This window comes from Myxine glutinosa, chromosome 6 (assembly GCF_964187855.1).
Source record: "Myxine glutinosa chromosome 6, kmMyxGlut1.1, whole genome shotgun sequence".
NCBI classification, from domain to species: domain Eukaryota; kingdom Metazoa; phylum Chordata; class Myxini; order Myxiniformes; family Myxinidae; genus Myxine; species Myxine glutinosa.
The window spans coordinates 12,390,132-12,415,131 of record NC_136266.1 but is presented as its reverse complement, the minus strand read 5'-3'; the positions used below and the strand labels follow the sequence as shown (position 1 = coordinate 12,415,131).

The 25,000-nt window shown below is 49.4% G+C and overlaps 1 protein-coding gene across 3 annotated transcripts in view; it reads right to left on the bottom strand.

The window, feature by feature from the left end:
• LOC137429593 (NGFI-A-binding protein 1-like) overlaps positions 1-25,000 on the bottom strand; it is a 91,369-nt gene that overhangs the window by 18,225 nt on the left and 48,144 nt on the right. For all 3 annotated transcript variants that reach the window (XM_068119621.2, XM_068119619.2, XM_068119620.2), the window contains exons 4-5: positions 3,584-3,717; positions 2,916-2,997 (exon numbers count right to left, since the gene is read on the bottom strand). In XM_068119621.2, the coding sequence (XP_067975722.1) occupies positions 2,916-2,997; positions 3,584-3,717 (216 nt within the window). The remainder of the gene's footprint in view (positions 1-2,915; positions 2,998-3,583; positions 3,718-25,000) is intronic.

Here is a 25,000-nt window from a genome sequence, read left to right as displayed (position 1 = left end):
AATATCCCTAACTTATTGTGAGTAGTGTATATCTGTTTAAAGGTCAATGACACATTCTGGACACTAGTGAGGTACCCGTGCTACGCACAGGTGAGAGGCCAGAGGCAAACAGACAATGCAGAAACGGCGAATGCTAAAGCATGAAACCAATAAATTCCACATTACTGTGGCACCTTCAGTCGCACATCAGACATGGACCGCAAGTTCGTGAAGAACGTCCATGAAAAACGTACCCGTTTGCAAACAAACGGGCACGTTTGTTCCATACCCAGTCAATGGCGAATCTGCATATGGCAATCCGCGAATTCACGTTTAGAAAGTAGAAACCATCACGGCATTCCGTCATTCACTTGAACTCGATATCTCTTTTTTCATTCCAAACAGCAAATCCAATCTCCAATCACAAATTAAATAGCATTAATATAAAAAATAAACTTTTAACAACATTCGTGACATAAACAAATATTTAAATCCTTATGTGAAGTTCCGTACGTTTGCGTGAATACAATTACAAATTCAAAATCGTAATTGTATTCACTCAATTCCAATCATCAATTGATACTTCAACAAAACGATTAACACGATTAACGTTTAACGATTTAAAATTATGTTACGGATTCGTCACCTCCGTTGTTGTGGTTTTCATCCACTGTAAACATTTTTGATTCCATGTACTATTATTGTTGTCGTTTAAGGGAAATAGATATAACTGTTTTCAAAAGGTAAAAAAAGTTAATGTTTTAAATGAAACCAGAACCGGACGACGACGAAGAGGAAGAGGAAGAAAAGAAGGCGGAGCGAGTGAGTTCGACAAGAAAGCCGAGCTGCTTTGAGGTCTGAAGCGAACGTTGTCGAACGGGAGTCACGAGCGAACTTTCGGGTTTCCTGGGAAAGGGATTCTTGCGACAGAGTTGTTATCGCTGTGACAGATCAACCTGCGTGTCAGGTTTTGGCGGTTGATTCCGAGGAAAATCATCGTCGGGCCATTACGCCTCGAGAACGGGCCGTTGGCCATTTTGACGCGCGCGCTTTGTACGTCGCGCGAGGTTTTTTTCGCTTCGCTTCAACCATTTTCACCACCTCCAGACGTTTATCTGGTGTGTGTGTGTGTAACGTGGATTTTGAAGGCAAATCTGCGGTTCGCCGATTTGAACCGTGAAATGTCCATACCCGAGGGTGTGATTTCCCAGTCGCCTGGAGGGCGCCTTTGGATTTCCCAGTCGCCTTGAGGGCGCCTTTGCGCAGCTTTGGCCGCGTGACTGTGACTGTCATCCGAACGGGATTCTGATCTCGATTGGACATCGTTCTGACGATCGCTGGAGCGGATCGACTTTGGCTTGAAGCCGGGAATAGAGACATTGGGAATCTTCTTTTCGCTCACTTGGAGCACAGTGAGTTATATTGTACGAACCTGATGGTACAATCATAGCAATGATATCCTATTTGTTGTACAATTGATTACTATTGTTTTTGTGTTGTTATTCTTGTGTGACCTTAATACAATATTTGTTTGTTGGTAACAATTGGTGTGGTTTCACCATTGATCTTTGATACAGAATAACATCTTTCTGCCGTGACTCCTCTCGGGGCTCGGAGGTGCACCGTGACCAGGCGGTTTGGGGAGGAGCACGTAACAATTACGATTGAATGACGGTTGTATTTGGATATTAACAAACCCGCACATTGCCGTCATCTGTCCACTTCCGGATTCGCTGCAGGTTCGTAATTCTCATCAAAATCTAAACAGTATTTGAAGAATTTCAATAAAAGCCACATCACTGTTCATATCGGTAAATATTATTCCATCGTGTTTGGAAAAACTGGAAAAATTGGAAAAACAATATGGCCTATTTTACTCCAGGGGGTCCTAGGATTACCCACCCAAAATATCGTTGCGATCGGTTCAGCCGTTTTTGCGGTACCTTCGAACGGATAGACAGATGGACATTTGGTGAATTATAGTAAGAGGAGACACATTCGATTGCAGGTTCAACTCAGCATGAACACCTTGAGATATCTAATGCTTAATTGCCTCGTCCGCATCAAGTAATAACCAGCATCAATATGACAAACTGATGTGTAACCAAACTGTCAATCAGTATTAAACATAATAATTGGAAGAAGTGGCAAAGTTGAATTGGGAATGAGCGCACTACAGGAGTTACACAGTATGGAATACCAACCACGATGACATCTCCAGGAAGGACAACAACACAAACGTCGAAAAAAATCCGTGCAAAACAGGCACTGTAGGTTAGAATCCCTTTATTTTGGCATTTTCCTAAACTCTGACTTGGACACTACCATTGAAGCTCATGCAGTTAATGGCTGAAGGCAGAAATGACTTGCTGGCCATCAGCAACGGTAGCTTTGTAAGAGGGCTGTGTTTTCTAATCCTTACCTTTGATTTTTGTTTGCAAGTATTAGGTGTATTTTATGTTGTGTGTGTTTGGTGTTTATAATTCAATAAGCTTACATCACTCTGACTCTAACTCTAACATGTTTAACCTTTACCCGAATCCACACACCAGAAAGGTCAACCCTAACATGAATAACCCTAACCGGAACACAACTAACCCTATCCCTAACATGATTAGTTATCATTTCTTTTTCTCGTAATTATTAAGAAAATAGAATCAATACACATTGTACTTTTAGCAATTCTACCCAAGCAAAGACTACCTCGGTATCACTTTCAATGGGGGTTTCACATTAACATGGTTAAACATCTAAACTTTAGTAGAAAATAAAACAACAATTAATGATTATTCATATAACCTTTAAAATCTGGTTTACATTATTTAAACAAATGCTTTTATGAAATGCTTTATGTATGCTTCACAACCTCCTTCACAATCATGCAGTATAGTGACTGTTCCAACTGTCCCACAGCATAAGACAGTCTGTGCACATACCTGCGGTGGGCTGTGTGCATCCTGAGAGTTGTCCCCATCAAGTTTCATTCGCTTTGGGGACAGGCTGTCAGAGCCTCGTGCTCTGCAATGCAATGGGAGCGAGTGAGAGGAGCATGCAGACAATCATTCACGTCACGCCAAGCACCAAAACGGTGCCTCCATAGCTCTCTCCCTGAAATACTGCACGCTTGGCCCAGCAGAGGCCTGCCGTGCACGGAATGGAGACGTGCAAGAGGCCATAACCACTTGTTTTACATGTACATCACATGTTGCTGCCCAGACTGAAAGTCAATCATCGTGACTTTATTCATGACGCCCGCGCTGGCAATTGTAGAATAACGTTGAGTGTGGAAACCCAAAGCAATGCCACGCTTCCCAAACATACAAACTTCTACAAGTACAATTATAATGGCAGGACATACAGGGAATTATAAAAGGTTTTGTTGTAGTTTTTCAGAAGTGCACTCAGATCATCCAGGTGCTTCACGGTATTTTGATGTCACGTTCAATTCGACTGACCAAGGCAGGGCCCAAAAGCAATTTGATTAACTGAGCATAGGGTAGAGGTCATGACCAGTGGGGGGAAACAGACTAAACAGTGGGAGTCCTTGTGTGAATGTTACAAAACAATCACCATGGACAGGTATTCGGGCTCAAGCAGTAGTCACCTGGATTGTCGGTGGCTATAACGATAGCCGGAGTCTCGCACCACCTGGCGTGCCAAAGGGAACAGTTCATCTCGACGGGTAAGTAGTGCTGGATCTCGCAGACACAGCTGGAACGCAGCCTCGTTTACACTGAGCTGGGTCAGGGGTGGAATGGACCACTATAAGCAGAAGCTGTAATCATATGGTAACTCACATTGTTAACTCAACACATCACCCAACTCTGCATTATCAATACAATGTAACCCTCAAAAAAAAAAAAATAATAATAATAATAATATATATATTGTTGCGAATATGGCATTTGGCCTCCATATCCGCTTGTAAATATTCCCCTATTTCCCCAATACTCCCCAACTATCCCCAATCCCCCATTCCCTAGTCCCATTGTCTGTAAACAACACTCTGTAGAACCGACCTTCCCCTTTTTCCCCCATTAAATGTCGTGCCCAGGTCCACCGCATCTCACGTAGACAACTTTCGGACATCTTGCTAGTTATTCTTAGTCTATGTCAGTTAAGGACTCGTTTCCATTAATTCTGACTCTTCGTTGCACCAGAATGTGATTATATGGCACCAGTAGTGAGTTTAGGACCTTCCCATACCTCCTCCCATCATCTTCCCCATGAAACAACAACAACAACTACAACAACGGCGCGCGGGGGGGAGTGTGCGTCCTCACACCGGCTCGGTTAGCCGCCATGACCATGCGCTCCGACGGGGTTACCACGAAGGGGCTCCTTGTCAGCCCCTCGTCAAGGGTGGAGCCGGTAACCCCCCCGCACGCACCCAATGAGAAGCAACGTGCCGATTCCATCTGGGGCGGAGCTAACGAGCCGAGGGCGTGTCACTCCCCGCCGGATATACGCGGCGACTTACCGGATGTGAGGTGAGATGCGCCTGAACTACGGAGAGCAGAGGAAGCCACCGCCACCCCCAGCGCGACGATACCTCCCCGCATCTTTGGACCGGACCGAACCGGGTCGATTCTGCCCTGAGCCCAGGTGCACCTGGAGCCATCGATCCTGCCTTTCCTTGCCATCAATCCCCGTGTGAGTCAGCCTTTTGTCCCGTTTATCTGTCGTCTGTTGGGGTTAATATAAGAGTGTGTCTAAGTGCTTGTCTTTCTATGCTGTCCCTCTTGTAGTTGTAATCTAACCTTCCGCCCTAATATAACCTCCTCCGGAGGTCTTGAGAACTGAACCCTTGGTGTCGTGTCATTTGAATCCAGCCGTTGAGTCCTTTTCCTTCATTGATCTAGCGTAGCGCGACTAGTCAACGTTCGAGCATAATCGGGTAAACTGTGCAGACGTGGTCATACCAAACCGCTCGGTAAACTAACATCCACAACCGCGTCTGTAACAATTGGTGTCGAGGAGTGGAATTCGGACCCGGGACTAAATTTGTTAGGCCCAAACTTTGAGGAGGTAGAATCGACCCGGAGCGCGTTTCCCGCGCTCGACGAAATTATAACGGCGAAATTTGATTTTGTTATACGGAAATAAAAATCCGAATTTTGAAAGTCGCGCTATGGCAGACCAAGTCGGCTGGGGTCCGGTAGTGGAGAGTGAGGCAGGGTCGGTCCAGGACCAAATTGAGGGACGTGAGGAGAGCGAAGCAGCGAGGGTAGCAAACGCACAAAATGGCGCCTCGCTGGTCACCGCGCCCGCGACCGTGGCAGCGCCCCTGGTGGATTCGAACCTTTTCCTCCTGCAAATGAGGGCCCTTATGGAACAAATGGTGGGAATGAGGGCTGATAGTGAGCGGTTGGGAAACCAAATGGGGGTAATGAGGGACGAAGCGAGGGCTCGGAGTGAGCAATTGGGGGTAATGGGAAACCAAATGGGGGTAATGAGGGACGAAGCGAGGGCTCGGAGTGAGCAATTGGGGGTAATGGGAAACCAAATGGGGGTAATGAGGGACGAAGCGAGGGGTACCAGTGAGGGGTTAGACAATAATTTTAAGGGATTAGACGAGAAATTTGGGAAATTGGACAATAGATTAGGGGAAATACAGGAGGGGTTAACGGGGGTAGAAAACAGAATGGCCGCTCAAGAGAATCAAATGGAAGGGATGCAAAAAGGGTTAGAGGGGTTAGAAAACACCATGGAAGGCAAATTGAGGGACATGAGGGACCAAGCGGAAAGGGAAGTTAACCAAATGGGGCAGCAGATAGAGGGGGTCAGAATGGGGGTAGAAACCAAACTGGATGCTCACAGGGAGGAAATGGAGCAGATGAGGGTGGCATCTGGGCAGGAGATTTTTTTTTTTTTTTTTTTTATTTTTTTTTTTTTTTTTTTTTTTTTTTTTTTTTTTTTTTTTTTTTTTTTTGTATACAATATCGAGGCTCGTGAAAGAGCGAACATTAATCACACAGAAAGGCAAACCGACACATAAAACATATAACATAGGGAGCGGTAGACAAGATGGGGAGAGAGGGGGAAGGACACAAACACAACATTTGAGAGCAGGGACCGAGAGACATGGAGACATCGAGAGATCTGAGAGAGGGCGAGGGCTTTGGGGGGGGGGGGGCGTGGGAAGGGGGCAGTGGGAGAGGTATAAAACATATGGACACTGCCAGGACTTCCAGGAAAGAAGTTGGAATTTCAAACAAGGTGGATCTGGGGTGAATTAGCGGGGGTAGAAAAGATCAAGGTTTTGGATGGGGGAAGATAAGAGATGGTGGTGAACAGCTGTTTTAAAGACCTGGAGGGAGGAGTGGGATTGAAGGGAGTGAGGGAGTTTGTTCCAGAGGCGGGAGAAAAGAGGAATGAAAGAGTGAAGGTGAGCGGAGAGCCGAGATTTCGGCAGTTTAACCATCAGAGGGTTGCTGGCAGATCTTGTGCGACCTGTAGGAATATTTGGGGGACAGAGCACAGAGAGAGCTGGGGGTGCAAGGCCGGAGAGGAGTCGGTAGAAGACAGAAAGACCACCTACCTGCCTGCGGTGAGTGAGTGAAAGGCCCTCAGAGATAGCTTCATCGCGGGAGATTCCAATAATTCTGAAAGCTTTGGTTTCAACAGCGTGAAGCCGAGCTAGGTGTGAGGCAGGAGCACCGGCCCATAGGGGAGAACAGTATTCCATTGAGCTGCGGATGAAAGCCTTGTATGTGGTGAGGAGCTCAGGTGTGCCGAGGAAGGACTTCGCACGACGGAGGATGCCCAGTCGGCGACTGGCTTTGGAGGCCAGCTTGGAAATGTGGTTTTCCCAAGAAAGATCATGGCAGATAGTGAGACCCAAAATCGTGAGCGACAGAACTTCTTGGAGAGGATTGTTGAGAAAGTAGATGGGAGGGTTGTCCAGTCGATCTTTTCGGAGAGACATAGTAAGAGTGTGAGATTTGTCAGGATTGAAAGACATGTTCCACTTGTTTGACCAGTCTGTGATTTTGTCCAGGTCTTCAGAGAGTGAGGAGGCAGCAGACTGCCGATCTGAGGGAAGAGGAATGGAGCGGCAGAGAGTGGAGTCATCAGCAAAGAGATAGAGAGGATTTTCGAGAGAGTCAGAGAGATCATTGATGAAGACCAGAAAAAGCACGGGGCCCAGAACACTGCCTTGGGGAACTCCAGCCTGAACAGGAAGAGGAGATGAGAGAAACCCATTCAGGGCCACACGTTGACGACGACTAGAGAGGAAGTCCGCCAGCCATGCGTGGAGATTTCCATGGATACCAAAGGAGGAGAGTTTGGTGAGCAAAGCGGGGTGCCAGACCGTGTCGAAGGCACGTGATATGTCGAGGGAGACAGCTCTAATTTCCTGTTTGGCATTGAGGACCTCCATCCATTGTTGAGACAGCAGAAGCAGCATGTCCAGAGTAGAGTGACCTGGTCTGAAACCAAATTGATGATCAGAGATCAAGCCATTGGAGAAGAGGAAAGATTTCATATCAGAAGCAATGATGGATTCCATGACTTTGCTGATAATTGGGAGAAGGCTGATTGGTCTGTAATTGCTAGGATCTGTTTTTGCACCTTTTTTGTGCAAAGCGGTGATGTTGGCTGATTTCCAAGCAGATGGCAGTTGACCTTGAGCAAAAGAGAGGGTGAAGAGAACAGAGAGAGGGTGAGATAGAGCAGCAGAGCAGGATTTTAGGACCCGTGGGCTGATGCCGTCGGGTCCAGTTGCAGAATCAGAGTCGAGGGTTGACAGAAACTTTTCCACCTTGTCAGGAGGAAAGGACACGGAGTCCAGGAGCAGCAGGGTACGACTGGGTATGGTGGGTACAGAGAGGGATGGGTTTGGGACACAAGATTTAGAGGCAAACACAGAGTTGAGGCATTCAGCTTTTTCACGTGCGGAGTCAGCTGTGTAGCCGTTTGAGGTAAGGGAGGGGATGGAGGGGGAACAAACACCAGAAACGGATTTGACCAGACGCCACCAGGATTTGGAAGAGGGAGACAGATAAGAGAGTTCGGTCTTGAGAACGGAGAGATATTGTTTCCTGGCTCTCCTGAGGGTGGACACACACTTGTTTCGGGCTTTGTGAAAGGAAATGAGATTTCCTTCCGTTGGATTTGCTTTCCAGGAGACGAAGGCAAGTTGTTTCTGGGCAACAGCCTCACCACAAGATTCCGTGTACCATGGACGGGAGGAAGGGTATGACAACTGAAGACGAGATGGGATAAATCTGTGCATGAGAGAGAGCAATTTACTTTGGAAGAATTCCCAGGATGAGTTGATGTCAGAGGTGGTAGAGATGGGAGACCAGTCCAGATGATTGATGGCTGCTTGAAGACCGTGCCAGTTGGCCTGAGTGAAATGCCAGACTCGTCGACGCTGAGCAGGCTCCCTGAGGATGGTCAGAGAGATGTCCACTTTAACAAGGACATGATCAGATGATCCGATCGGAGCAGAAGAAGAGCAGCAGACATTTTCAGGGAAGTTAGTCATAACCAAGTCCAGAAGAGAAGATGTTCCGTTGACTGAGATCCGGGTCGGGAAATTGACAGATTGTGTCAGTCCCAGTGAGTCGCAGAAGTCCTTTGCTGAGGAGCCATGGCTGGTGAGAGAGGTACCCACACCCAGCCAACTGGCATGATGACAGTTGAAATCACCACATATGAGGAAGAGAGAGTTGGGATGAGTAGATAGAAGTTGGTCCATATCATCAGACAGCGAGATGTAGATGGAGTCATCACTGTTTGGTGGACGGTACAACACACATATGAACAAGAGGTGGGAGCGAAGGGGAAGCCGTAGCCAGAGGTATTCCTGGGGGTGAGGTGGAGAGAGTGCAGTGCAGGGCGAGTGAGGAAGAGAGTTTTTGATAAAGATAGCAACCCCGCCTCCAGGACGAGGCTCAGGTCTATCATACCGGAGGAGGGAGTAGCCCGGGAGAGATACTATGGAATCAGAGACATCATAAAGGAGGAAAGTTTCTGTTAAGCAGATCACGTCTGGTTTGACAGAAGCAACCTGTATGGAGAGATCAGTTAAGTTTGAACGAAGGCCCCGGATGTTTGAGGTCCATACCGTTAATGAAGAGGAAGGGGGAGCATCAGATACAGAACAGGGGGGAGGAGGGGTAGGGTAAGATGTGGAAGAGGTGGAAGAGGTAGGGAGAGCTGTTGAAGGTGTGTCAGAGATTTCAGAATAGCTCGGAGAAAGGGAAGGATGGGGCGGACAAAAGGTTTGATGGTGATTGGGTGAGCCACAATGAGGTGTTATTTGAGGAGGGGGAAGAGCGAGGCAGAAGGTTGGGGGAGATGGAGGTGAGAGTTTGAAGGGGGAAGAAGCGGGGAGGACGCTTTGAGGAGGGGGAGTGAGCGGGGGGAAATTGAGAAGCAATGAGGGTGGGGAGATTTGAAGGGGAGGGGTGAGGGGGGAGTTTGGGAGGGAAGGGACAAGGGGAGGGATTTGAAAGGGATGGGATATGGGGGAGATTTGGAGGGGAGGGGTGAGGCAGGAGTCTAGGAGGGGAGGGGCGAGGGGGCGTCTTGGCGGGGAGGGGTGAGGGAGTAGTTTAGGAGGGAGGGGGCAAGGGGGGAGATTTGAAAGGGATGGGTGATGGGGAAGATTTGGAGGGGAGGGGTGATGGGGAAGATTTGGAGGGGAGGGGTTATGGGGAAGATTTGGAGGGGAGGGGTGAGATTGGATTTTTGAAAGTGTACGATTTATGGGAAACGAACATTTATTGCAAAATGAGTTTCTTGTGACCTTCGAGTTAAAAATACGTTTAAGGACGCTGGATGGAGGATGGAGTGCAGGAGAGTTTAGGGAATGTAGAACAAAGGCACTATAGGAGATGGATATTTTTTTTGGGATGAATTGATTTGGTGAGCAAGTCGAAAGCAGCCTTTTAAAGAAGAAGAAGAAAAAGGTGTTATAAAATATGACGGAATACATAACTTGAGGGGAAAGTGTAAACATTGAAGGTTAATGAGTGAAAACTATCTGGGGAAATGGGGGAGAAACACGTGGTCGAAGAACGAACGAACGAATAAGAATGAATAAACGAATGAGAACAGAGAAGGAAATGTTTTTTTGTTTTTTTTGAGTTGAGATTTACACAAGGAAGTAGGCTATGGGTGAAAAGACTGGGAATACAGAGAACGAAAGTTATTGGATCACAAACGACGGACCACTGAGAGAAAAACAAAGCCTCAAGGTTGTACAGTGCACACTGTACAAGGCCTTGCTCGCGACACGGCAAACAGACGATCAATTTATGAAAGATAAACACCGAGAAACAACCAAAGTTGCACACAATAACTTCACACACCGAAAGATAAATACAGTTTCGACAAAATACAATTGTGAACAGACTTAACTTCGAAAAACGTGGAGACCGTGTGGGGCTTCGAAAATCCCTGCCGCCGTCTCCAAGATCTCGCGAGGAGATGCAAGTGATGGGAGAGGAGATCAGAAGAGGAGTGAGTGAGGAGGTCGGAGGAGTGCGCGAGGAGGTGAGGCACTGTAAGGAGCACATGGAGAAGGAGGTGAGAAAGGGGACTGTAAAGTTACAAGGGGGCATAGAGGACCTGACGCAGGAGGTGGAGCAGCTGACGGTGGGACAGACGGAGTTAGTGGAGCAGGTTCAAAAGAACACAGCGGTAATAGGAGGTTTAAAAGCGACACAGAAAGAACTAAAAGACGACTTGATAGCGACGAAGAGGGAATGTCAGATGGTACGTGAGGGACTGACAGCGAGGTTGGACGAGGTGGTAGAGGTAATGGAGACGAAGGACCGGCAAGTGAGGACGCACATGGAAACGGTCAAGGTAGCCTTGGAGGACGAGCTTGAGGAGACGTACCGGGGAATAAAGGAGGTGAAGCAGAAATTAGAAGAAGTGGAAGAAGGGGTGAGCGAAATTAAGAAGCGACGGAGAGGGGATAAGAAAGAGATAAAAGAATTGGTCCAAAGTCTGTGTTTGGATCGTGATGATGTGCTCATTAACCGGATGAGGGATTCGCAGGTGATGGAGGAGAAGCGAAGACGAAGAGGACCCGGTGTAAGTGGTGACCAATATGGTCGTGCGTATGATGCGCCAGGGGATTTAAGGAGCTTGGGGGTCGAGATAGACCCGGGTGTTCGTGAGAGGCCGTTGGTGAAGTGTGCGACAGGTCTGGTGTGCGAAAGAGGAGGTGTGCGAGAAAGTCCGACTCTGGGGTGTGTGAGGAAAAAGTGCGTGCCAAGGAGTGAGGGTGCTGGAGAGAGTGAGTCGGTCGTAGCGCGTGTGCGAGGGAGCACATGGAAGCGCGGGGTGGTAAGTGTTACAGAGGGTGTAACGGGAGAGTGTGCGCGAGAAAGGTGTGTGACGGACAGGTGCATGGGGAAAGAGTGCGCTGTCAAAGGCAAGGGAGAATGCACGCCTGTGGTGAGTGTTACAGAGGGTGTAACGGGAGAGTGTGCGCGAGAAAGGTGTGTGACGGACAGGTGCATGAGGAAAGAGTGCGCTGTCAAGAGTAAGGGTGAGTGCGCTGTCAAGAATGGAGGTGAGAGTAGTGAGAGTGACAAGGAGAGTGAGTTGGTTGTGACAGGTGAGAAAGGATGCACACCTGGAATGGTAGAGCGTGAGTGGGAATGCACGCTGGAATTGGTAGTAAGGCACGTGGTTGGGTGTGCGAGTGAGAGCACACCTGTGATTGTCACAGAGGAGGTGACTGAGGAAGGGGCGCGAAGAGGTGTGTTGGTGAGGTGTGCGACCAACGAATGTGTGCCAAAGTGTTCGGTGGTCAGGTGTGTGACCAAGGCTGTGAGTGGAATGGGTGTACCTGGGTGTGTAAGGAAAGGTAGCATGGAAACGGCTGGATGTGTGAGCAAGGAACGGGCTGCGGGGTGTAAGCGTCCAGGTGAAGCATCGACGTTAGACGGGGTAGAGTTTAGAACGACTTATAGCCGAATCGGGCCCTCGGTGCGTGCTGGGCCTCGCTTTGAACGGCCGCGTCCGTGCTCCACTAGGCGGAGCGGGCAGCCCGATAGAAAGGGTCGTCATGGCGACCACTTTTTGTTGAGGCAGTCCGGCAGGTCGAGATCGGGACATTGGATGGCTCCACGCCGAGATGGTGCGTGGGATCTCGGCCCGGGTAAGCCCCCGTCCCTGCACCGAGTGCCGGACGCATCCAGCCGCTGGCACAGAACAACCCGCATTCATGGCTTGGCTTTACGAAGCCGGGCTTTGGACGGGAATTGGCGCACCGAGAGGCAGTAGTGAGTAGACTGGGTGATGAGGTTAGTGTTTTGGACCCAAAATTAGAGAAAAACAAAATTTGATGATTGGCAAGGGATTGGCAGTAGTGATTGGCAGATAATGAGTAGGATTGGCAAATTTTTAATTTGTTGAAATTTGATGTGCAAAATTGGTAGTGAGCGATGGGCCCAGTGGGTAAGGGTGGCATCCCTGCCACCCTTCCCATAGGGGGGCAAAGGAGCACTAGCTTATGGGGTGTATGGCAGTGAAAACTAGCCCGGGTGGGTTAGGTTATATTGATAGGGATCTAGAAAGATGACATTAGGTGACGTTAAGTTTAGTTAGTGACTGATACCTGTAGTGGGGACGCAGGTAGATTAGTGTGGATGATAATGACGTGGGAGCGCAATGGTTTAAAGGGACGACTGGGACGCGCAAGTTTCAGAAGGGAGTAGTTAGCTGAGATGATGCCGTGTGTGTGAGAATTGAACAGGTGTGATTGCACAGGTGTGCAACTGGACAGGTGTGTGGAGCAGTGAGTGAGTAATGAGTGTTGTGGATCAGCGCGAATGCGCTTGGGGAGAGAAGGGTGCAGGTGGCACCAGGTGTGAGAGCACAGGTGTGCAAGTACAGGTGTGTGGAGAGAGTTGGAGTAAGTGGTACGGAGTGGTGTGCATGGTGCGAAGGTGTGGATGGGGGAAGAGTGGACCCCTTTCACGAGTACCCGGGGCGGGTAGTGTAAGTGTTAGGTAGAGGGTATAGGTAAATTGTGGTTGGATATTGGCATTTGTGGTGCGGGTGACAGAATGGTATTGTGGATGGGTGCATTAGTGTTGTGGAAATGGCTGGGCGTGTAGCCTGTTAGTGTGTGTAGTTGGTTGGGCACTCCACCACTGTGAGGATGTCGGCCAGGTGAGGCCGCAGGTGGGCTCTGGGAGCCGGTAGTTGTGAGTGGGTGCCTGAGGATCCCGGGTGTGGATCGGGTAGCCCAGTGCCAGAGAGGGCACCGAGTGGGGAGAGCGCCAGAGGGCCTTCCCCAGGTAGTTAGGTTAGGGTAAGGAGCAGGTAAGCTCGGAGGCAACTGCAGTGGTGGAGGTGTGCGGGTGGGTAGACCCGCTGGGAGAGGTACACGCCACAGCCCAGAAATTGTGCGAGGGCACCGGGAGATGAATCGGGGGAGTGAGACCCCAAATTGAAAAGCACCACAGTTTGGCCAATGGGAATTGGTTTTTAGAACCCATAGTGTACCAGGGCCAATGGTTTGGCCGGAGAAAGACCCCGGGTAATGTAAAGTTGTTAAAGTCATTTAGGAAATAGTTAGGATTGATGAACCTGTCGCACCATACGCAGCCACTTACCTGTGGTGATGATGATGACTCCACACCTGTGTTTTCTTTGTTCTGTTGCAGGAAATGAGAATTGCTGTGTGGATTTGTGAGACGCATCACGACGTGGATGAGACATTGGGGTGATTCCATCTCTCCCTCCCTAGGAGGGACTGATGATGAATTGGTAATGGCAAATTTTGATGTGCAGTTGGAGATGGCAAATTTTGATGAGAGTTGAAAATGGCAAATTTGATTGGTTAGGAGGGAGAGAAGACGAATTTGGTTTATGGGAGGAACGGGGAAGACAGTAGGGATGTTTGTTGATTTGTAAAGTAGATGTTTATGGGTAGTGTTGTGTTTTGTGGATACAGTAAGGGGTAAGGGAGGGGCCATGTAGGTTACCTGGTGGGGGGGGGGGGGGGCGTACGATAGGAACGTACCTGTCTCACCTGGTTCCCATGTGCCCCCAGTGTGCATCATCTTACATTGCGTGCACTTTTGCGCCCTTACCACCTTACTCACTTGTCTGCTTCTTTTGTCTCCCACCTCCGAGGATCTGGCTTTGGGGTAGAGAGAGAGGAGAGAGAGGTGCTGGCTTCGCAGTTGTGGGCCTGCACTTTCGCTGTTTGCTGCCTGGATCGATACACCATATGGACCGCAATGTTTGTGGCCACCCACAATGGACCGCAGTTCTTTTGCGGCCAAGCACCACCCATTGATGGACCTCTGGGTCAACGTGGCACCTATGCCAAACAGGTGAACCACTAATAGTTGGCCCCCTGACGGCCACAATAAGGAAATGGACGCGGTTGGCGCCTTTCTTTATTTTTTTTGAAGGAAGTAAGAAGGCCAAGTGCACCACACGAAGGCAAGACCAGCGGCAGAACATCGGCCGGCTGCGACACCACACAATAATCACTAAACACTTTATTGGTGCACCGGATGGTGCTCACTGTGTGATGGGGTGGTGCTTTTGATGCTTGGAAGGGGTGCTCTGCACATTATTAAAGGCCGTAGGCCACAGAGCACTCGTGGGTTGGTGTATCGATGCTGGCATGCGTGCTCTCTCTATGCATAACATCTGCATGTGTCCCTCCAAAAACAGGTCCTGGATCGTAGTGTAAATAGCAGCGTAGTCGTGTAAATAATGCTCCCTACCGGCTGTATGTTTAGTTTGCGAATTCTTTCCGGATTCGGTTATCCTGTGGGTGTGTTTCTGTGAGGAGAAGGGTGCAACGTCGCAGGGGGACATATTTACTCATTTGTGAATATCTGTAAAACTGTCGCACTCAGGGTAGAGTTAATAGTAGAGGGAACTACATCTGCGTGCCACACTAAAGTAGGTAAAAATTTATCGGGTCGGGATGCCCCGAGGGTAGAGAAGGGTGCAATGTGCGAATATGGCATTTGGCCTCCATATCCGCTTGTAAATATTCCCCTATTTCCCCAATACTCCCCAACTATCCCCAATCCCCCATTCCCTAGTCCCATTGTCTGTAAACAACACTCTGTAGAACCGACCTTCCCCTTTTTCCCCCATTAAATGTCGTGCCCAGGTCCACCGCATCTCACGTAGACAACTTTCGGACATCTTGCTAGTTATTCTTAGTCTATGTCAGTTAAGGACTCGTTTCCATTAATTCTGACTCTTCGTTGCACCAGAATGTGATTATATGGCACCAGTAGTGAGTTTAGGACCTTCCCATACCTCCTCCCATCATCTTCCCCATGAAACAACAACAACAACTACAACTACGGCGCGCGGGGGGGAGTGTGCGTCCTCACACCGGCTCGGTTAGCCGCCATGACCATGCGCTCCGACGGGGTTACCACGAAGGGGCTCCTTGTCAGCCCCTCGTCAAGGGCGGAGCCGGTAACCCCCCCGCACGCACCCAATGAGAAGCAACGTGCCGATTCCATCTGGGGCGGAGCTAACGAGCCGAGGGCGTGTCACTCCCCGCCGGATATACGCGGCGACTTACCGGATGTGAGGTGAGATGCGCCTGAACTACGGAGAGCAGAGGAAGCCACCGCCACCCCCAGCGCGACGATACCTCCCCGCATCTTTGGACCGGACCGAACCGGGTCGATTCTGCCCTGAGCCCAGGTGCACCTGGAGCCATCGATCCTGCCTTTCCTTGCCATCAATCCCCGTGTGAGTCAGCCTTTTGTCCCGTTTATCTGTCGTCTGTTGGGGTTAATATAAGAGTGTGTCTAAGTGCTTGTCTTTCTATGCTGTCCCTCTTGTAGTTGTAATCTAACCTTCCGCCCTAATATAACCTCCTCCGGAGGTCTTGAGAACTGAACCCTTGGTGTCGTGTCATTTGAATCCAGCCGTTGAGTCCTTTTCCTTCATTGATCTAGCGTAGCGCGACTAGTCAACGTTCGAGCATAATCGGGTAAACTGTGCAGACGTGGTCATACCAAACCGCTCGGTAAACTAACATCCACCACCGCGTCTGTAACAATATATATGTATATATATATATATATGTATTGTTGCGGTTTTGAGTTTTGGTAACAGTTTGTATAATAAAGGTTAAATATCCCCCTCATAGTTAGTCACACAAGCAACATGTAGCCTCGCGATAGTGTAGTTATCTCTTAGTATTTGTGAGCTTAGTCCTTTTCCTCTGTTAGTTCTGTGTTGAGTAGAGTCAGGAGAATAGGTCCTACTTCTACCGACTTTCCAGCTTCCCTAGCCTCATGCCCCTTTGCGCTGACTTTGGTTCATTTTGGGCGAATTAACACGAGGCAGGCCTTGGGGCGGAGCCGAATGAGGGGTGGCAGAGGCGCTGACGGTAAGCACGAGCCGCCAGTCAGGGCTCAGAGGTGATTGCGGCAGCACTGCGTCACAGGGCGTGGGAAGAAGGTTCCAGAGGGTTCCAGAAGGTTCGGGGGCATACCTATATAACCCATCGCGCAAAGCCCCCCAAGGGGACTCGACCCGCAGCAGTAAAAGGACTCGCTGATGAGAAAGAGAACTGCTGCCCAGGGAGAGCTTGAGCGCACTAACCAACCCGGCGGAATCATTGATGAGCAAGAGTTGTGAGCGTCCAATAACTGTGAGAGATACGTGGGTGAAGCAAGACGCGCATGAACCGAAATACGCGCTTTTATAAAGTGACGCTCGGTTGAGTTGGAGGCCGATCCATATACAGTGCATTAAGTCGCGCGAGTGATAACAGCTGTGTAATCGCCAGCCGTGCTGAAAGTCCCGCATTTGCCGTTCCACCTCATCAGCTGCGTTTGTTCGGGAGACGCGCTACGAGGTTCCTTCCACCGCCTGCTGCCATCTTCGCGGGACGTGCTGGGACCATGGAGAGCCGGACGGGGCCGTTCCTGGACGACCACGTCGACGCGTCTGGCTGGGACATCAATCCATCTGCAATTCCCTGTGTGAGTGTGACGGGCCCGAGTCCGGGGGATAAGATAAGACTGATTAAGTGCTGCCCTGTGTCTCTGCGTCCCCGATCATTGTATATATGTGTGGGAATAATTAAACCTGTGTTCTTCCTTTTTCCATTCGATCGTTCCTGTGGTTTCCTCATTGGCTAAGCGTGGTACGAACAGAACCGCTCGAATCGGGTTCCACTACAAAACTGCACGGACCACGTGGTACTCAATCCGCTCGGCGTACCCAAACCCCACGTGGCTCGTGCGAGGCTTGCTTTCTCGCTTCCGTGGCGGCGCAGGGAATTAGGTACGAGCGAGAGTTGGTCCCAAAACCATACTTTGCGTTTGCCCGGAAGGGACGTTTCAAGTCTCGGTTCCGTCAAGCCCAGAAAGAACAAGGGGATTAATCCCCACCTTGTTAAGGGGAAGAAGGGCGGCGGAGAACCGTAACAATTGGTGTCGGGGAGTGGGATTGGACCTGGAGTGCGCTTCACGCACTTGAAATTGCGAGTGGTCGAAATTTAGTTTTTAAAACCAAAATTTTTATTTCGTACCATGGCTAGTCAAGACGGTTGAATGTCGGTGGGGGTAGATAAGGTAGAATTGATGACCCAGGATGAAATGCAGAGACAGTTGGTAGTATTGGAAGCTGAAAAGGGTGCGGCAACTGGTAATGGCGGCACCTCACACGTGGCGGCGAGGGCCGAGCCCGCTGCGCAAGTGGGGGTTATGGATGAGCAATCATTCATGACTCAACTGTTAGCGTTCATGAAAGAGTGGAATTGTGAAATGGATAAAATGAGGGACAAAGCAAGGTGCAACAGGGACAAAGCCACCTGGGAAATGAAAGAAATGATGGGCGAACTGAAGAATGACATAAATAAACTCGATGGAAGAGTGGACACCCGAGGGGAGACATTGGAGAAAATGAGGGTGGCGTCGGAGAAAGAAATGAAAGAATTAGGGGAGAACATTGGGCGCATGTTGAGCGAGGAGGTCACATTGGGACAGGACGAGGTAACGCGATGTGAGGAGCGCGTAGAGAGCGAGGTAGAGCAGAACGCAGCTAAATTGACTGAGGGGATAGAAATCGTGACACGGGGTGTAGAAGAGCCGACGGCCGCCGAATTGGACAGAAAAATTTTATGCGCGCCGGCGGTCGTTGAGGAAATAATTCAAATTAAAGAAACGATTGGGGCCGAAGAGACAGCAGAGATAGAAAATGAATCGCGGGAGGTAGAAATGGAATCCGCACAAAGTCTGTGTTCACATCGTGATGTCGTGCTCGCGAACAAAATGCAAAGTTTGCAGGTGCTGCTGGCGGAAAAAGAGGTCCCCAAGGTGAGGTGTAAAAGAGGCGCGAATGTGTTTGGTGTGAGGGGAGGTTCGACGAGCTTGGGACATGGACGATACCCGGGCGGTCGTGGAAGGTCCATTGTACGGTGTACGAGGGCGAATGGCGCGCGTGTGAGAGAAAAGTGTGCACCGGAGTGTGAGTGTGTGCGAGAAAAGTGTGTTAAAGAGTGTGAGGGAGAATGCACACCGGACTGTGTGCGGGAAGAGTGTGTAACAGTGTAAGTGTAACAGGAGAGTATGTTACAGAGAGTGTCCAGGAGTGCACACCAGGGCGTGTGAATGGGTGTGTACCAGGAGAGTGCACACCCATGGGCGTTACGGAGTACGGAACGAGAGAGTGTGTAACGAAGTGCGTGAGTGGTATGAGTGCATCTAGGTGTGCAGGTGCGAGAACGGTGTGCGAGGGAGAATGCACACCAGAGAATGTGGAAGGAGAGTGTGCGGTAGCGGAGTGTATGGGAGGCGCTGGGACGCCACGTTGTGCGAGTGCGGAGTGGGTCGCGAGGTGTGGTGAGAACGCGGCTCAAGCATGGACACCGACCAGGGGAGCGTTTTGCGCGACGGATAGCCGACGTGATCCCTCAGTGAGTTGTGTGTGGCAGGGACCGGTGGGGATCGATGCCACGGCCGTGTTACAAGGACCGACGTGCATGATTCGTGCCGGCCCCCGCCCTGTATGGTTGGTGCCGTGCCGTGGCGAAAAAGACAAAGGGCAAGGTTCAAGGGGAGGTAGGAGAGTTCGGAGCCGCGCCCCCTGGCGAGTGCGGTGCTCCGACCGTGGGCGGTTGGGGCCATCGTGCGTGGGACCGCAAGGCACCGCGCAGAGATGGGCCGCTGCACCTCGGCCCATCCATGCGTCCTCCCCTGGATCGAAAATGCCGGACGGACCCAACCTACAGGAGACAAACCAACAGCATGGATCGCTCGGCTTTTCGAAGCCGAGCTGTGACAATGTATTTCCGCACAAAGAGGCTCAAGTGGAGTGGATGAATGGCAATAGTGTACCCTGCGTGGAGGAATGGTAGTTTTACCATTCCTCATCTGGGCCCATGAGCATTAGATTAGGGGGATGGCAGTGTTAGGCACATGGGGGGCCAGCGATGGTTACCTCCATGGGGCAGCGAAGCTAGCCGAGGGAGGGCTAGGATAATTGTTAGGGAATTAGATGACTTTAGAAGACAAAAGATTTAAGTAGCGACATTTGTACTGTAGAGGGGACGTCGAGAGAGTAGATGGTTGTTAATGACGAAGGGAGTGCTTAGTTTAATGGGATGATGGGGAAGCACGAGTTTAGGGGAAAAGCAGCTAGATAGATGATGCTGTGTGTGTATGAGGAATTGGTTGAGAATAACCGGAGTTGTGTGTGAGAACAAAAGGAATTGTGTTTGGATTGTATGGCAAAAAGGTGTGTAAGCACAAAAGGTGTGTGAGGGAAAAGAGGTGTGCGAAATAATTGGTGTGCGAATAAATGGTGTGGAATGCTTGGTGTGGAATAAAAGGTGTGGAATGCATGGTGCGAAGGAGTGAATGGGGGGAGATGGACCCGATGAATGTGTAAGTCAGGTAGTGGGTATAGGCAAAATTTGTATGGATATTGACACGTGTGGTGCGGGTAGTGGCAAAGAAGTGCTTTGGAGGGTGCATGAGTCAGTGAAATGGCTGGGCGTGTGGTTTAATTGGCGAGTATGGTTATTGGGGCACTCCGCCACTGGTAGTTTGTCGGCCAGGTGAGGCCGCAGGTAGGCTCTGGGAGCCAGTTAGAGGAGTTGTGAGTTGTTCAGTGGGGCCCGAGGATCCAAGGGAAGGACCCAGGTAGCCCAATGCGAAGGAGGGCATCAGGGGGTAAAGAGCCAGGAGGGGCCTTCTCCAGTTTAGGTAGTCACAGGAGCAGGTAAGCTCGGGTGGCGACTTCAGTGGCGGAGGTGCGCAGGTAGTTGGACCTGCTAGTGGAGCCATACGATCCAGCCCCGAAATTGTGCAAGGGCACAGAGTGAAAAATTGGGGAGTGAGACCCAAATTCAGGGGCACCGCAGAGTGGTCAATGGAGATTCGGTTTTTAGAACCACAAAGTTTAAAGATGGCCGATTGGCAGGGTATGACCCCGGGTAGTGTAAATAAGTCAATGTAACTAGTGTAGTTAGGATGAGAGAAATTCCCTTCGCGCCATCCACATCCATTCACCAAGGAGGACGTAGCTCCGCACCAAGGCCAAGTGAACTGTTTGAGTGTAAGACGCATCATGACGTAATGGGACATTGTGTTTGTTCCATTCCTTCCTTCCTGGGAGGGATTGGGAGACGAATTTGGAGTAGAGGGGGATATGGGAGACAAGACGTAGAGACGAATTTGAATTTGTAAATACCAGGAAGGGCAAGGGTAGTGTCAGCTGACGTTGGGGGGTACGGATGGTTAGGGACGAGCTTGCTCTGCTCGCTCCTCCGCGCTCCTCCTGCTGCATTACCTTGTTTTGCTGTGTACCTTTGTGCCCTTTCCGCTTTGCTTGTGGTGCTTTGGCTCTTCCCCCACCCCAGGACATTTTGGAGGTGGAACTGTGCAGCACCATCGACCTGTGCAGCATCCCTACTGCACTTTGCTACATTTGTGCAGCCGAACTGTGTGGCACTTTGCTGCCATATCCTTTGTTGTAATTTTGTTGCACCTGTGCAGCACTTTGCCACAAACACTTTGCTGCACATTACACTTATGGACCACAAGTTTTGTGGCCTTACACCTCACCTGTGTAGCACTTTGCTGCAAATTCACCTTGCATCTTCGGACCACTTGTTTTGAGTGGCCTCAATGTCACGCAGTCGGACCACATAGGGTTGGCCCTGCTGGCAAATAAATAAACACATTTGTGGTGCAATTTTTATTATTGTGTGCTAGGGCCGAGAGGAATTGTAAGTTTATTTAGCCAAGAAGAGCAGGAATGGCCTGGCCTGTATGCCGGTCCGGGGGTTTGCCGGTTCGATATGCGCACACAGAAGATACAAGATGCAAGACACCAGCAGCAAATGAAATGTGAAATTTTGAATGCGTATTTGTGTGCTTTGCTGTGCTTTCTCTCCCCTCCAATCTTCTTTCCAAAAAGGACAGGTCCTGGGTCATAGAACTGTAAATAAGGAGTAGGTTTTGTGCTTGTATATAAAAATGCTGCCCACCGGCTCTATGTTTAGTTTGAAAACAATTCCGCAATTCGGTTAATTTTGGGCGTGATTCTGTTAGAGTAGCTACTCAACGCAGTAGGTGGGACATATTTAGTGTTTTAAAACTGTCGCATACACGGGTAAGAATAAATGTTAGGGGGAACCACATCTATATGTCACATGTAGCAGTAAAAGTTAGTCCCAGATCTTTCTCAAAACAGGTCGTTCCAATTTTTGTAGGTTCGACTCGGGGACGAGTCTGACGAGGGAGAGGGGTAGTATTGTGGTTATGAGGTTTGTACAGTCAGTATAACAAAGGTTAAAATTTCCCCCTCATAGTTAGTCACAAAAGCAACATGTAGCCTCGCGATAGTGTAGTTATCTCTCAGTATTTGTGAGATTAGACCTTTTCCTATGTTAGTTCTGCGTTGACTAGAGTCAGGAGAATAGGTCCTACTTCTACCGACTTTCCAGCTTCGCCAGCCTCATGCCACTTTGCGCTGACTTTGGTTCATTTTGGGCGAATTAACACGAGGCAGGTCTATGAGGGTCGGGGCGGAGCCGAATGAGGGGCGGCAGAGGCGCTGACGGTAAGCACGAGCCGCCAATCAGGGCTCAGAGGTGGTGGCGGCAGCACTGCGTCACAGGGCGTGGTAAGAAGGTTTGAGAGGGTTCCAGAAGGTTCGGGGGCGTACCTATATAACCCATTGCGCAAGCCCCCCAGAGGACTCGACTCGCAGCAGTAAAAGGACTCGCTGATGAGAAAGAGAACTGCTGCCCAGGGAGAGCTCGTGCGCATGAACCAACCCGGCGGAATCATTGACGAGCAAGAGTTGTGAGCGTCCAAGAACTGTGAGAGATACGCGGGTGAAGCAAGACGCGCATGAACCGAAATACGCGCTTTTACAGACTTGGCATTTAATATGGAATATTTTTTTTTTCTTGACTTGGGTTTACTTTCTTAACTCAGTATATCAATCTGGTGAGTTTCTTTTACACTTTGGTGATTTATTTGTTAAAAGAACCATGTCACTGATTGTCTGTCGCAGCAAGAAGTCAACAACAGGATTATATCACAGGTGGCGTGGCAAAATGTACGGACAGGTGCATTTGATGATTGGCTTCACAGTCGGGTATACAAGGGTTGTTGCGTTCTGTATTAGTGGAAAACAACTGCTGCACGTCTCCAAAAGTTATTGCCGCTTCCTCTGGAGATGGTCCATCAACTCGACAATGCTGTTTGTCATGGAGTGGTGGCTTTACGAAATTACGGCATGAAACAGCGTGCTATTGCTCGGCAGTATGGCATCACTCAAGGTCAGGTGTCAAAGATCCTGAAACGAAATGCTCAGAGGGGTGTCCCTACTCTAATCCCGAGGCCAGGACGTCCCCACAGAACCACTAGGAGGGATGATCGCCAGCTGCACCGGTTAGTCCACAATGGCCGTACCAAGTCAGCTAATTGGCTTAGGGCTGAGTGGCAGCAACTGACAAATGTGCCTGTATCCAGAAGGCTGGTCAACCAACGACTGGTTCAAGCAGGCTATCGTGCAAGGCATCCCCCGAGAAAGCCACGCCTGACCAGACATCACCGCCAGCGCCGATTGCAGTGGGGCAGAGAGCACCGTAAATGGCAGCCAGGATACTGGAATCACGTGATCTTCAGTGACGAGTCTAGATTTCTGGTCTATCGTTAAGATGGCCGTGTCCGAGTGCACAGACAAGTGCATGAAGCCTACAACAAAGATTGTATAGTGCCAAGAGTCCAAGCTGGAGGTGGTGGGGTGACCGTTTAGGCTGCTTTTCATGCAGGGGGCAAAACTGACGTGGTTGTTCTGAATGGAAACCTGAACCAGTTCAAGTACAGGGCCATTCTGGAAGAAACATTGCTTCCATTTGCTCGTGCAGCCTTTCGAGGAAACTTTGTCTTCCAAGATGACAATGCATGGCCTCATCATGCTCGCATGATCCAACACTTTCTTGCTGACTGTGGTGTAGAGCATATGGAGTGGCCTGCCATGTCCCCGGATATGAATCCGATAGAGAACTTGTGGGCAGAATTAACGAGTCAAATCGACCACTTGGACCAGCAGCCGACCTCTGTGCGTGAATTGCAGCAGGCTATTGTCACTGCATGGCAAGCGATTCCTGTCCAAACCTTGGCAAATCTCGTGAACAGCATGCCTCAACATGTACGTGCTCTCCTGAATGCTCGTGGGGGTTACACGAAGTACTGAACTGTAATTTTACTGTCCGTAATCCCAGTCGTAATTTAACTTTTGTTTTTGTTAAAAAAAATTTGGCTGATGTGCAAAATAAAGAGATACTTCTGGAAAACATACAGAAGTTTAACACAGTACTGTCCATGAATTGAGTTCGATATCAGTTTACATCACTTTCAAGGATCAATTTATGTGTTTCGAAATGTCAAATGTGGTTTTTGTTTCTTTTAAAGGTCACATTAACAAAATCTAGAATAATTTCAACATAATTCCAATGAACTTTTGGTTCTAAGACATCTTGAAAAGTAAGTTCACCCCCACATAAAAAAAATTCCATATTAAATGCCAAGTCTGTATAAAGTGACGCTCGGTTGAGTTGGAGGCCGATCCATATACAGTGCATTAAGTCGTGCGAGTGATAACGGCTGTGTAATCGCCAGCCGCGCTGAGAGTCCCGCATTTGCCGTTCCACCTCATTGGCTGCGTTTGTTCGGGAGACGTGCTACGAGGTTCCTTCCACCGCCTGCTGCCATCTTCGTGGGACGTGCTGGGACCGTGGAGAGCCGGACGGGGCCATTCCTGGACGACCACGTCGACGCGTCTGGCTGGGACATCAATCCATCTGGAATTCCCTGTGTGAGTGTGTTGGGCCCGAGTCCGGCGGATAAGATAAGACTGATTAAGTGCTGCCCTGTGTCTCTGCGTCCCCGATCATTGCATATACGTGTGGGAATAATTAAACCTGTGTTCTTCCTTTTTCCATTCGATCGTTCCTGTGGTTTCCTCATTGGCTAAGCGTGGTACGAACAGAACCGCTCGAATCGGGTTCCACTACTAAACTGCACGGACCACGTGGTACTCAATCCGCTTGGCGTACCGAAACCACACGTGGCTCGTGCGAGGCTTGCTTCCTCGCTTCTGTGGCGGCGCAGGGAATTAGGTATGAGCGAGAGTTGGTCCCGAAACCCTACTTTGCGTTTGCCGGAAGGGACGTTTCATGTCTCGGTTCCGTCAAGCCCAGAATGAACAAGGGGATTAATCCCCCCTTGGTAAGGGGAAGATGGGCGGCGGAGAACCGTAACTCTATATATATATATAATATATACTGTATATATATATATATATATATATATATATATATATATATATATATATATATACATATATATATATATATATACATATATATATATACATATACATATATATATATATATATATATATATACATACATACATACATACATACGAGGTGTGTTCAAAAAGTATGCGACCTTAATTTGTCGTGCGTAAACAAATGAAGCTAGGGAGGCGTTGATTGGTGCACGTATGTAGGCGA